This window comes from Penicillium odoratum (assembly GCF_028828045.1).
Source record: "Penicillium odoratum strain IBT 22623 chromosome Unknown utg000006l_segment0_segment0, whole genome shotgun sequence".
NCBI lineage: Eukaryota > Fungi > Ascomycota > Eurotiomycetes > Eurotiales > Aspergillaceae > Penicillium > Penicillium odoratum.
In genome coordinates, this window is record NW_026643148.1 from 1,806,663 (window position 1) to 1,819,596 (window position 12,934).

Consider the following 12,934-nt stretch of genomic DNA (forward strand, 5'->3'; position numbering starts at 1 on the left):
CTCCGGTACCAAGTGGAGACCCGTCCAGGGTCCAGGTCGGAGAAAGAAAAGACAAGTTGGTAATCCAGTTAAGTGGGTATTGAGCTGGCCAATATGCACAGGACAGATACTTCTCTCGACTTGTTTTACCTTTTTAATGTTCTCTGTCGCCAAGATTAGTCCTGTCATTCTGCGGGTGGCTAGGGTCTTTGAGCCCCTTTTTTTCTTCTGATTTTCTTTTTTGGTATTGAGTATTGGCTTAATACCAACTGTTCTTCCGCGACGAATCATACTACTGGGCTTCTAACCGAGTTTCCGGTCCCCAGATAGTGGCGCTAGGTTGTGACCCCTGAAGCCGAACCACCAAATTCTTGGCGAGATCCATTCCCAGGGGTTGATTCGATGAATGCAACGCCACTTTCGTTGGTTCAAATGAAGGGTCTTGGCTAGGGAACGTGTAATAATGTAACAACAATCCCGGTTTTAATTGTTTTATTTTCTGTTTTTTGGTTTTCAGCGTAACATGAGTGGATCCCATCACGCCATTATTAGTACTCTTGACCACATGCGAGAATGGAGTCTTGATCGTGTGCCTTTGATCTTGCTTACCCTCACATCCACGGGTTCTGTGCCATAATGCGCTTATATCTCAGTTTGGCATTGTTGTGGTCGTTGGCTGCGGCCACCATCTTACAGAATGGCCAAGTGAAGGATGATCCGTACCCAGGACAGGCACCTGTCATCTCCCTCGATGACTCCTGGCGGAACTATGCAGCAGACGCGCCGGAGATAGCATACAAGGGTCGATGGGATAGTCAACATATTTCATGTTTGTATTTGGACGTTTTAGATGTGATCACTTCTAACTTTTGTAGGGTGGTCGTTCGTTTCTCCATTCTATCGGTCGTGGTTGCCCACTTTTCTGTCATTCTAACGGTTTTTAATCACTAGAGCCCCTGGGATTAAGCTTCAGTTCTCGGGGAATAAGGTATGTCCTGACATGACTTCAATATCTGATAGACCCCGGATTCTAATATTTTTTAGCTCGCAATTAGCTTTGGCCCATCCACAAGTGATGGCGTGCTGATTGCATACCGGTAAAAAATGCTTGAGTAACCTTTCTGGCCTCATTGCTGATATCTGTTAGACTTGGATCCCTTGACTGGCAGTTTTCCAATGTGACTGCTGGCGCTACTTACCAATTTATCGGTCCCTGGACAGAGCTGGCTGAAGATGTCATCGACACACCGAAAGACTTTGAGATGAGAGGTATGTACACATGTTTAAACTGAGTATACATTAGCTAATCTGTTATTAGTAACGAACTGGGGCATTGGATAAGTGTTATATTCCCCATATCACTCCCTTCACTAACCTGTCGCACAGTTCAAATTGCTGGTGTATCTATCGCCGATGCCGCTCAACTCACCATCCCACCACGATTCGCCAAAAAGGTGGAAGTCATCGGGGGATCGTGAGTACACTCACCAAAAGCACAACGATACTCTTCTGACTCTTACTAGAATCGCTTCTGGCCAGTATGGTTCTTACGAAACGCTGTCGTCTTGGGCCTACCTTTTTGTGTCAGGTCTAGGCAATGTTGAGCACACCCTCACCGTGAGCCACCTGACCCGAAAACCCGATATTTCTTTTCTTGTTAACACTGTCACTCTAGTCATATGCCGGTGTCTGTCTGGTTGACAAGCAGTGTTATAATGGAGACGCGCACGGAATGGTATGTCATCTTCTTCTCATCCCCGTTTAGCGGCAACTGACCAGAAAGACGTGGTACTGGCATCGCGCGTCAGACCCCGGCAGTCGAGCCCATCAATTTTACGGCGATGAGCCCGAGATCTTCGATAACTCAGCCGAGCAACCTGCTGATCTCGTCATCATCCAACTCGGTGGAAACGACCACCGCCACCCGAACGAAATCCCACCTCGAACTTTCTACCATGCCTACGTGGACCTAATCGAGGACATTCACAATACCTGGCCACATGCTGTCGTTCTCATCATGGTATGTCCCTCGCCCGTCACCTATTGCTCTTTCTTACTAACTTCCACAGTCCCAATGGGGAGTCTGGGAAAAACAAGGATTCTCCTACGTTCCAAACATGGTCTACGAGGAAGAGGCTAAGCAAGTTCACGAACACTTCCTGGATCGTGGATTCGTTTACTATTTCGATACCACTGGTATCCTCCAGCACAACGACATCAACCCGAAGAACCATCCAACAGATGTGGGTCATATCAAGCTGGCTAGCCATCTGCTGCAGTGGACAAAGCTGGTTTTGAGGTGGAACCTTGAGCCGAAGGGAGAAGTGCAGCATGGCACGCTGTACTGGAACGATCAGCAGGAATACTAAGTATTCCACCCCCTGCATGATTTGTATAATACTCATAGACTCCGTATATATGCCGTCATCGTCCTCGAACGCATCAAGTCAATCATTTGCATAATCAGCTTCGCAGTCAAATCTGTCTAAGAATAGTCCTCAATACTCCAGCCGTCGCTTGGTATCCCTCGCCTTTCAGTGAAGAGCTTAACACCTAAGCTTACCTGAACGCAGCAATCCTTTTCAAAGAAAGGCGATTCCTCATCCCCTCCTGAATCCGACAAGGTAAAGCCTTGATAATCGTCAATACCCAACGACTCGACGGAACAAAAATCTGGCCTGCAACCCCCGATAGTATCCGCTCAACCACTACCTCCGCAACATACCTAGGCTCAAGGATCTGCCCATCACGCACACCACTATCGACCGTCTTCTGTATAAGCAGAGTCCGAGCCCAACCAAGATTCACAATCCTACCAGCCAAAAAGGTCAGCACAAAAAAAAAGAATTTCAGGTAACTCACGAGTTCCGCACCCCAGCAGCCATATAAACATGCCTCAACTCCTGTCCCAGCCCTTCATATAAAGCCAATGCAGTAGATTTCGTACACGCATATTCCACATTAATCGTACTGGTGGCGAAAGATGCCAGACTAGCTACACTCAGTACATGCCCGCGGCTATTGGAGATCATAGACGGTAGAAATTGCTGTACGAGCAGAAAATGCGCAAGGATGTTCACGTCGACCGTTCTTCGGATTTGGAACTCTGAGAGATCGAGAATTGACTTGTTGAACTCTATTCCGGCATTGTTTATAAGGACAGTAGGGTCCCCGTGCTCCAAGCGGAGTTTTGCTGCGGTCAATTTTATCGCTTCGGGGTTTGCGAGGTCGACTTTATAGGAATAGGTTTTTTCTGGGATCGTCAGTTGTTCATACTGGAATTTAGTTTCGAGTTGTGGATTGGACCGTACTCAGCTCATTGAGTGGTTCGGAAATGTCTAGAATGATGGTTCTTGTACCCCGGTTCACGAGCAGGTTGACGATTGCTGCTCCGATTCCGCTGGACCCACCTGTTACGACGATCTCCCGCTCTGGATCCCAGGATTTGGGGGTTGACTTGGGGTTCAGGTCTCGCTTGGATAGGTATGCGTTTGCTCGATAACAGAGTCCAATCAATTCTAGAGCTCCGAGGCCAATGGCCAGTGGCGTGATGTGGATCAGATGTTTTGGCGGAAGTTTAAAGAGTTGGCTCAGTATGTCTGGCATTGTGAGTGGGTGTTGCAGGATAAGGCGTGGGGAAACGGGAAATTGACTTTATCATGTAGCTTGCGGCGGGCCGAAAATGTGCATGACTCAAGGGCTGACGTGGTCATGTTGGCCAAGGCTGATTTTGTGGGGTCAACAAAGGAAGGCTTTCGCTTTGGGGGCGGAAACTGTGGGCGCTAATCTCCTCTACGAATACGATCGTATTCGTTGCTACAATATTGGAATCCCCTTCACTCATGAACCTACCCTGACTCAAGTCTCATAGACTGTTAGTAAGCGGGAAATGGCCAAATATGCACTTCGATCGACGGGCGTGAGTGCATAAAGGTGACGGATTTCATATTTCATGCTATCAAAGATGCTCTGAGTTGTCAAAAATCAAAGCAAGAGCATCATATATCCTTGGGGCTGGGGCTCTTGTCAGGAATATGAAGAAAATGATCAAATGGTTGGAAGAAGATTCTTCGATGATACCTTCAACGTGTGAGTCAAGATACAGTTCCTCTTTCGGCGTTGAGAATCTCTTCTATCGAGAAGAGCGACTGGTGGTGGATATCATTGATGTTGGATACTCTGTGAGAATGCTACACGCAAAGGTGCAATTCTGCATCTTCTCGGAGTGCCGAACATCCTTTTCTTTGACTTTTGGACTTTACCTCGACCTTGGGTATCATACGCAATATATTCCTCTCTCGTGTTGCCACGTAATTCGGCAAACTGTGATATTCACGTTAGCCTGACTCGCTCTTCAGTTTTTAGTTAGAGATGCAACTCTCATTCGCTTTTGTGACTTTTGCTTCCATGAGTAAGATGATCTGGATTACGACTAGCGCGCTCTCCCTACTGCTTTCACTTCTTCCCTTTCTTCCGTATCTTCTCTTTAGCCGTGATTCTCCAATCGATGGACACACTATACTGCATGTTGTAGGGATGGTGATATATAGATGGGAAGATGTCTGACTTGCCAACAATGAAATGGGACTTGCAGTTTTATCTTAAATCTGTAGATTTGTGAATTACTATTGCTGAACTTTCGGTATTTTTGATCTTCTACCGTTTGATTAGTGATTTTAATTGGGCTGTTAAGATTAGCCCTATAGTTCACCGTAGCTTACCTCCAATAGTGATCTGAGCACGGCCCTCGCTTCGCAGTGAGTCACAATCTGTGTGATTCAGCCTCTTAGACTTACTAACCGGATTACGTTAGTCTCGGAAATCAACATCATCAACATAAGAGATTGGTTCCTTTTCGGAAAAAATGTCTGCGAACTGGGAAGGCAATGCCAACGACCTACTGAAATATCATGTCGTTACTGAGACTACCTATTGAAGTATTACTACTGATCGTTAAGTCACTGCCCGATAGATGTCTTTCTCGTCTACTCCGAGTAAATAATCACCTTTACGACGTACTTCTTCCACATCTCTATTGGCGCCGTCCAAATTTTGGGGTGGATAAACACAGTTGGCCGTCAAATTTCATGCGAGCGATCGCTTGTGGCAATGAACGAGGCACTCAAAATTTTATAAAATTTGGTGCCGACGTCAATACTGTCTGCGGGACTTCTTTCCTGCGCGCGACCGAATTTCCGATCTCACCTTGGTTTGAGAAGCAGACGCCACTCAACATCGCAGCCAACATAGGAAATAACGCACTGGTTATAATGTTGCTAGACCACGGGGCCGCAGTCAATGGAGTGGCGCAAGAATCCATGAGTCGTCATAGCAAGCAAACCCAACCGGCTGTCATGGATGCTATGTTATCCGGACATGAGAGCACTGTTCGAATTCTTCTGGAGCGTGGGTCAGATCTTCAAGGAACTCATATGTGGGCCGGTGGACTGGTCAGCTGCGCGGTGCAAACCGGACACTTAGGAATGCTCAAGCTTCTGGTGGAGTTCGGGGCAGATATGAACGTTCCATATGGTGGCGTGTATCCTTTATACAGAGCAGTGTCTTCTCGGGCACTATCGACTGATATCGTGCGGTTCCTACTAGATCATGGCGCAGAAATTGCCTCTTTTGATGATACTCAGGGTCGGCTTATGAATGTCGTGATCAGCTGTGGGACCATCGACACTGCTCGGCTACTCCTAGAACGCGGAGCCGTATACACCCCAGATAGACGCAGCTCCGTTATCTCCATCGCCACGCTTGATACAATCCGTCTGCTGATTGAATACGGCATGAAACCTGATGTTGAATCGCTCAAAAGGGCCATAAAAAGCCATCGGCTTTATGTGGTGCAGTTTCTCCTTGAAGCGGATGTGGATCTGAATACCAGAGACGCCCGAGGATCTACAGTCCTGCATTTTGCAGTAACGTGCTGCTGCTCTGGGGGATCCCCGATAGGGAGATGTCGACGCCCGACACGCGGGCAGCTTTTGCGCCGTATAGAAGTCGTCTCCCCACAAAACGTATCTGACTCGTGCAGAAAATTGGACACCAAGAAAGATGATCCGGTAGACATTCTGCGCTATTTGATTCAAATGGGGGCGGATGTCAATGCCGTGGATTGGCGAGGTCACACCCCGCTGTACACGGCCCGGAGATATGCACCGGCAGTGGAGCAGATACTTCTAGACTATGGTGCCCTTTCGGAGAGGCCTTCTCTGAAGGAGGTACAGAGTGATACTCCTTCTCTCATTTGAAGTAGCAGCTCACTCATAGTGCTGAGTCAATCGTTCACAAATTAGATATACCTGAAGCCGGTGTTTGCAAGCTTTTTCATATTGAATATTCCCAAATACGATCTTACAGGAGAGGGCAAGGCCAAGGAACCAGCAGCACCCGCGATGCCCATGGAAATACCGCCAGTAGCGAAAGGTTTCCGACCGGAAGAAGTCTGAATGCGTTCGAATGATTAGCAGTGAATCTGGATTCGTTTGTACTTGTAGTCGACGAGGCCAAGGATAAGAAGGATGACGAAGTGAAAATAACCGGGAGTTACAAATTTAATTCAGGGGTGACAATTGAAGACCCAGTCATCGCAGCGATCTCGGATCTGTACATAGCTTTATCGCTGGTGAGAATGTACTTAACATCGCTGGGTAGACTAGAAAACCAATCAGGCATGATCCCCTGACAATCGTATTTGTTGCTACAAAAATCAATGAAAAGCGAAGTACAATTTGATATCCCTGGTGCCAAATCCTTGCCATGTCCAGAAACTAAAGAAATGAAATCCAATGCACTTAGCTGCAGCTAATATCATCGGGGATGTTAGTACAATCACTGTACTTGGATCCACCAGTGACATCAACATCAGTCCAAGTCCAGTCAGAGCAGCCAGAGCTTCCACAAGTAATAACAACATCGTAACCATCCGAGGACACGGCATCAACACCGGAGATGTTGGACATGGTAAGGTCAGTAATGGGAATACCACTGGTGGCGGTACCTCCATCCAGATCACCACCATCGTAGTTCTGTTCGATGAGAATACCATATCTATGAAGAAGTTAGTACGGATGTCGATCGAATACGTGTTCCAACTTACTTGGATATATCGGAAAGCGTAATCTCGGTGTATGTGACACCGGTGATGGACCCAGTGTCTCCTTCGGTAGCCTTGATGCGAATACCTTGCATAATCGTTAGTACTTGTCAAGTACCTGTTTATCGTGACTACTTACCATTGACAGATGATTTGACCTCGTTGTTACTGAAAGTCACGGTTTTCACGACATTGTCACTGCGTCCTCCGACACTGCCAATGGACAAACCGTGTCCACCGGAGCAAACACCGTTCTCGAACGTAATATCCTGCATGATGTCAGTTCAGTCCTCGGGTAGACACCCAGTCATTGTCTGCATACCGTGCCCGAGTTGATTGCAACACAGTCATCCTGGTTATACACGTTCGCACCCGTGATAACCACATTAGTGCTGTCACCGATATCGAATCCATCGGTGTTATGTCCCAAGCTATCACCTGCCTCGTTGTTGATGGTCATATCCGTGATGGTCAATCCATCACACCCGTCAATGCTGACAGCCTGGACCGGAGTATTCTCAATATAGAGATCTGTGATTGTGGAGTCGATAAGGTCGTGGGCGGCGAAGAACTTGGGCTTGGTGACACCACCGTTGCTTCCTTCACCGTCCCACCAGAGGGCTCCATTGCCATTCAGTACCGCACCGGAGGCACCCTTGACGGTGATGCCAGTTCCGGAGATTTCGAGAAGTGGGCCGTCCCATTCTTCGTAGGCCCAGGTGGTCGTGCCTTCGAAGATGACCTGGCAAGGCTTAGTATAGTTCAATAAAGGCGTGGATCTGGGTTGTACTTACCGTGGTGTCATCTTCCAGGTCACTGAGGTCAAGCGTGGTCCCGGAAGGCACAGCAAGAGCCGAGAGGATGATGGTGGAGCAAGACTTCTGAGAAACACTGGCACTTGATGCACCCTTGGAGCCAGAGAATGTACAGCTGGTAGCCCTCTTGGCCAGATTGGGTGCGGCGGTAATGGCAGGCTCGGCGACAGGAGTAGCCACCACGCAAGCCGCAAAAGCAGCCAGCACGAGAGAAGGGAGCAACTTGGTCATCGTGATCGAGATTATATTGCTTTCCTGACAATTAATCTGCAACTCTTGCTCTCTACTTGATCTTTCTCGAGGATTTCACCCTTTTTATAGCCAACCTGACGGCACCAACATCCGTTAGACAACTGACTGGGACACATACGTATCCATCGTCCGAAACGTCGGCATAGCCTGCACGCTAAGCAATTGATTATCCTCCAATCCCGGCGCCATGTTTCCTACGGGAGAAGTGGTAATTGGCGGTCAAAATACCGGGGCTGATTAAGGATCAGAGTTTTCGGATTTGACTAAGAATTGAGGTAAATATGGGGATTCTTCAGGAAAGTCAGGGGAAGTAGCGAATAGGAAGAATCTTCTACCGGGGGTGAAACCTTGATGGTTTCAATTCACTTTAAGCTAAGAAACGCCACGAAGCGCCACCGAATCCGGAGCAACCCTGAATCCGTAAATCATATCCGACCAGTTAGAATGAGCACGGGCCGTTCCGTATATGTGTCTGATGATCTGAACGGGGTTTCATTTTGCCACCACTCCTTTATTGTCTCTGGGAAAGGTGGTCATGTTACCTTGAGAACTAAAATATCGACATATGATTGATGGACATGGAGAAAGGGGAAGGGGAAGGGGAACGGAAGCGGGGTGGGTTCATGCGGGGGTGCCAAAGGAAGAAGCTTGTATTAGATGGGATATTCCTCCGTTCGTAACAGATGATCTTCATTTTTGAGTAGATAACTTCTTTTCTATCTATCAGTGAGTATTATCAACTCCGTACCTATGGCATGGCGAGATATCTGCGTATCAAATTGTATGTTCTTGTGGGGCAGATAGCACTAGCTTACTAGAATGAAACGTCCTTTTGCTTCTAGTAATTAATCTACCGCATCATCTCTCACCTGTTCCGCATCTCATACAAGCCACGTGTGTTCAGCGAATGCTTAGAGACGGAGTCAATGCCGGAAGGGCAAGTCTGCCGATGGCAGATGATGACCTGTCGGTATATGACTCCCAAAACTCTCAAGTATCGGTTTTTGCCCTTATATAATCAAAACAATGGCATTCTGTAAAACTATGTATAACAATAGACGTAAGGTTGAGTGTTCTAAATTAAAGATGACTAATCTGATCCCAGTTATCGTGAAAATCTCCCCCCACTTGAAAGCCTTAGGCCCCACTCAATACACTTATAACGATCATCCAAGCTGCTCCAGGCTTCTATAAATTCTAGAATGATTTCTGATGGTGAAAATTTTTTATAATTGGGTCTTATTCAGCATTCGTTCCAAGGTTCATCTTTCGGGTTTGGGATATGTCGCAGATAAACAGGATTGGTATAGATGGGTCTTCAAGGACTCAAATTGGCTTCAAAGGGAAGCTCGATTGAGACCGGTATGTCATTATGAAATAACCTGGAAGAAGTCAGTAATTGATAGGATATCAGACAAATTCCAATCATCGCAGTATGCCCAACCCCACCTTGTAAAGAGCACTGTCCCTGTATGACGTCAACAACTCCCCCTCACCGAAAACCATCCGGTTTTCCTACATAGACACTTTCATCTTGAAACTCTTTTACTCCTTCTAATAAAATATTCTTCTATCAGTATTTCCACCACCAAAAATCCTACATAATGTCGAGTCACAAACTTCCCGTCGACTTGAAGCAATTCAAGCAGTTGAAACTCGACCCCAAGAACTCCAGTCTTACATCTGATCAAAAGCAAGACCTCCTCCACAACATCAACATCTTCAGAGATGCAATCATCGCTTTTACTGCGACTGGTGCCGCCCGGGGTGTCTCAGGCCACACAGGAGGTCCCTTCGACACTGCCCCAGAAGTCTGCATCATCCTCGCCTTCATGAATGCAAATCCCAATGGCTTCGTCGATGCCGTGTACGATGAAGCCGGCCACCGAGTCGCCACACAATATCTGCTAGCAGCCCTGGATGGAAAGATTGAGCCTGACCACCTGCTCAACTACCGTGATGCCAATTCCAAGCTTCCTGGCCACCCCGAACTCGGCCTGACACCCGGCGTGAAGTTTAGCTCCGGCCGTCTCGGACACATGTGGGGAATGGTCAATGGTATCGCGATGGCCAACAAGGATAAGAATGTGATTATGCTTGGCTCCGACGGATCTCAGCAGGAAGGAAATGATGCCGAGGCAGCCCGTATCGCTGTCGCCAGGAACTTGAATGTCAAGATCTTCGTTGATAACAACGATGTCACTATTGCCGGTCATCCGTCCCAGTACCTGAAGGGCTATGATGTCGGAAATACCCTCGCGGGTCACGGTCTTCATGTTGTGCGGGCCCAGGGTGAGAATGTGGACTCGCTGTACGGGGCTATGTGTGAGGTCATCAACCACAAGGGTCCTGCAGCTGTTATTGTGGATCGGACTATGGCTCCTGGAATTGAGGGCATTGAGGGCGAAACCCATGCCCATGATGTCATTACTGTCGATATCGCCCGCAAGTACCTGACCAAGCGTGGCTACAGCAAGGAGCAGCTTGCGTTCTACGATGAGATCAAGGGCCGATCCAACCCACACGAGTACCAGGGTTCTACCAAGGAAAAGGGCGCCAACCGCTCTATCTTCGGTGAAGCTGTGAACGGTATCCTTGACGGTCTGAGCAAGGAGGAAGCTGCCCGTAGGGTCATGGTAATTGACTCCGATCTCGCAGGCTCGACTGGATTGAAGGCTATCCAATCCAAGCACCCGGAAGTTTTCATTCCATCGGGAGTGATGGAGCGAGGCAATTTCTCAGCTGCTGCTGGTTTCGGCTTTGGAAGCAACGGCGAGCGCCAGGGTGTCTTCTCAACCTTCTCTGCCTTCCTCGAGATGTGTATCTCGGAAATCACCATGGCCCGCCTGAACAACTGTACCGTCCTCTCCCACTTCTCACACAGTGGTGTCGACGAGATGGCCGATAACACCTGCCACTTCGGCCTGAACCATTTCTTCGCTGATAACGGCTTGATGGACGCCGAGAACACCACGTTGTATTTCCCTGCGGACGGCGACCAGATGACCGCTGTGGTAAACAAGGTCTTCTGGGAACCAGGCATGCGGTTCATCTTCTCCACTCGCTCCAAGGTTCCCTACATCTTGAAGGAGGGCACCAACGAGAAGCTCTACGGCGAGGGCTACAAGTTTGTGCCGGGTAAAGAGGAGATTATCCGCAAGGGATCTGCGGGATACATCGTTACGTACGGTGACATGCTCTACCGGTCCCTCGATGCTGTTGAGCGTCTCCGCAAATCTGGGCTGGACATTGGTTTGATCAACAAGCCTACCCTCAACGTGGTTGACGAGGAAGCAATCAAGCTCTACGGATCTTCGCCCTTCGTCCTGGTGGTTGAGTCCATCGCTCAAAAGACCGGTCTTGGCTCGCGTCTTGGAACTCACCTTCTGGAACGCAACTTGACTCCCAAGTTCAAGTCCATTGGTGCTGTTCGGGAGGGCAGCGGTGGTTTGTTCGAGCAAATCTATGCTCAGGGACTTGGCCCAGACGACATCGCCGCAGCCGTGAAGAGCCTTACCGGAAAATAGATTTTTTAGAGAACATTACGATAACGAGTACAGCGTATGAAAGAAGTAGCAAGGTTCCATTTCTTGTCATTCCAATTTGATTCCTTATACAATCCACTTCCATAAATCTCAAATCCAAATCCAAAATCAAATCCACTAAGAAGCCAATCCTCACTCCCGATCATCAGGATGAAAAACCAAAGCTCGAACCTCAATACTCTCCCTCGCATCCTGATCCTCCGTCTCAGGATTAACAAAAGCAGAATGAGGCACCCTCCTCGCCCTCCCATCAACCTTTGAATCAAAGCACTTGATCAGCGTCACCAAGTCAGGAGTCTGTCCATAACGATAGTACCACTTAATATCCGGATCCGGCTTAACGCCATACGTCTCACCTTCACGATCAGGATAAATAAGTCCAATAGGCACGAGATCCGTTTCTGGCACTGAATGCGCATCAGCGACAGCGAGAGGATCCTTGAAAATCGTGCGAATCGGGCGCCAGACGTTGATAATCTGGTACCGGCCTTTAAGGAGCTCTTCGGCTTCGTCTGGGAGGTGGTGGGAGACACGGTTCTTGGCAGCTTTATAGGATTGATCTATGTGGACGCGTTGGACCGGGCCGCGGAGTGGTGTACCTGCGCCTGTTTGGCGGCGGATTGTGTGGTCGAAGATGAGTACTCGGGAGGCACCGGTGCTGTTGGAGATGAGATGTTAAAGAGTTGTTTTATAAGGTTTGAGGGAAACATACGCGTCTTTGAGCAGTTGTTCTGTTTCTGGATAGTACTCTCGTTTGATCTTTTCATCGTCGAGGAAGGTCTTCTCTTTACTTTCATGGTAATAGAATTGGAATCCTTGGCCGTCGAGAGAATAGTCCAGTTCATGACCACTGACATCATGGATGGTGGTGGGGAGTGGGACACTTTCCCTTTCGTATGTTTCAGGTTTGTTCACATAGGTTGGGAATGGAGGGGATCCATCTTCGTTCTCTTTGAGGTAATTGAGGGTTGTCTGGACATGATGCGGCTTGTCGGATACAGGGACCGGTGGTTTGTCTGCTAGGAGGGAGTTGTGGCCTAGATGTTCGACAGCTGCTGATGCCATGACTGGTGGTGAACTATATTATTGCCTTGGTAGGTATTGCCTTGGTAGATGTAGCAGATTGAGAGTATCATTATAAAATGGGCGGGCATCTGGAAGGGATTTAAATGCCTGATCTTGCGGGGTTGAGATTCTTATTTGTCAGGATAGCACGCCATATTCGTCTTACATGTAGAGAA

General features: G+C 48.1%; 6 protein-coding genes across 6 annotated transcripts; 3 read left to right on the plus strand and 3 right to left on the minus strand.

The window, feature by feature from the left end:
- Positions 1-615: 615 nt before the first annotated feature.
- N7520_009125 (SGNH/GDSL hydrolase family protein) lies at positions 616-2,348 on the plus strand (the record flags this gene model as incomplete). Its single annotated transcript, XM_057143059.1, has 10 exons — positions 616-808; positions 855-861; positions 931-967; positions 1,024-1,076; positions 1,127-1,248; positions 1,366-1,453; positions 1,503-1,596; positions 1,655-1,714; positions 1,763-1,999; positions 2,049-2,348. 10 exons carry the CDS (start codon positions 616-618, stop codon positions 2,346-2,348), a joined length of 1,191 nt encoding a protein of 396 aa, XP_056992347.1.
- A 196-nt stretch (positions 2,349-2,544) lies between these two features.
- On the minus strand, positions 2,545-3,585 carry N7520_009126 (NAD(P)-binding protein; the record flags this gene model as incomplete). The annotated part of the gene is made up of 3 exons (XM_057143060.1): positions 2,545-2,791; positions 2,842-3,232; positions 3,291-3,585. Coding segments are annotated over 3 exons (933 nt in total), but the record flags the coding sequence as incomplete, so codon positions are not given.
- Positions 3,586-5,066: 1,481 nt separating this feature from the next.
- On the plus strand, positions 5,067-6,236 carry N7520_009127 (ankyrin repeat domain-containing protein; the record flags this gene model as incomplete). The annotated part of the gene is made up of 1 exon (XM_057143061.1): positions 5,067-6,236. The coding sequence occupies one exon, from the start codon at positions 5,067-5,069 to the stop codon at positions 6,234-6,236; it is 1,170 nt and encodes a 389-aa protein (XP_056992349.1).
- Positions 6,237-6,779: 543 nt separating this feature from the next.
- N7520_009128 (glycoside hydrolase family 28 protein) lies at positions 6,780-8,127 on the minus strand (the record flags this gene model as incomplete). Its single annotated transcript, XM_057143062.1, has 5 exons — positions 6,780-7,035; positions 7,085-7,169; positions 7,221-7,350; positions 7,404-7,823; positions 7,876-8,127. 5 exons carry the CDS (start codon positions 8,125-8,127, stop codon positions 6,780-6,782), a joined length of 1,143 nt encoding a protein of 380 aa, XP_056992350.1.
- A 1,625-nt stretch (positions 8,128-9,752) lies between these two features.
- On the plus strand, positions 9,753-11,675 carry N7520_009129 (uncharacterized protein; the record flags this gene model as incomplete). Its single annotated transcript, XM_057143063.1, has 1 exon — positions 9,753-11,675. The coding sequence occupies one exon, from the start codon at positions 9,753-9,755 to the stop codon at positions 11,673-11,675; it is 1,923 nt and encodes a 640-aa protein (XP_056992351.1).
- Positions 11,676-11,825: 150 nt separating this feature from the next.
- N7520_009130 (uncharacterized protein) lies at positions 11,826-12,758 on the minus strand (the record flags this gene model as incomplete). The annotated part of the gene is made up of 2 exons (XM_057143064.1): positions 11,826-12,351; positions 12,406-12,758. The coding sequence occupies 2 exons, from the start codon at positions 12,756-12,758 to the stop codon at positions 11,826-11,828; spliced, it is 879 nt and encodes a 292-aa protein (XP_056992352.1).
- Positions 12,759-12,934: the final 176 nt, after the last annotated feature.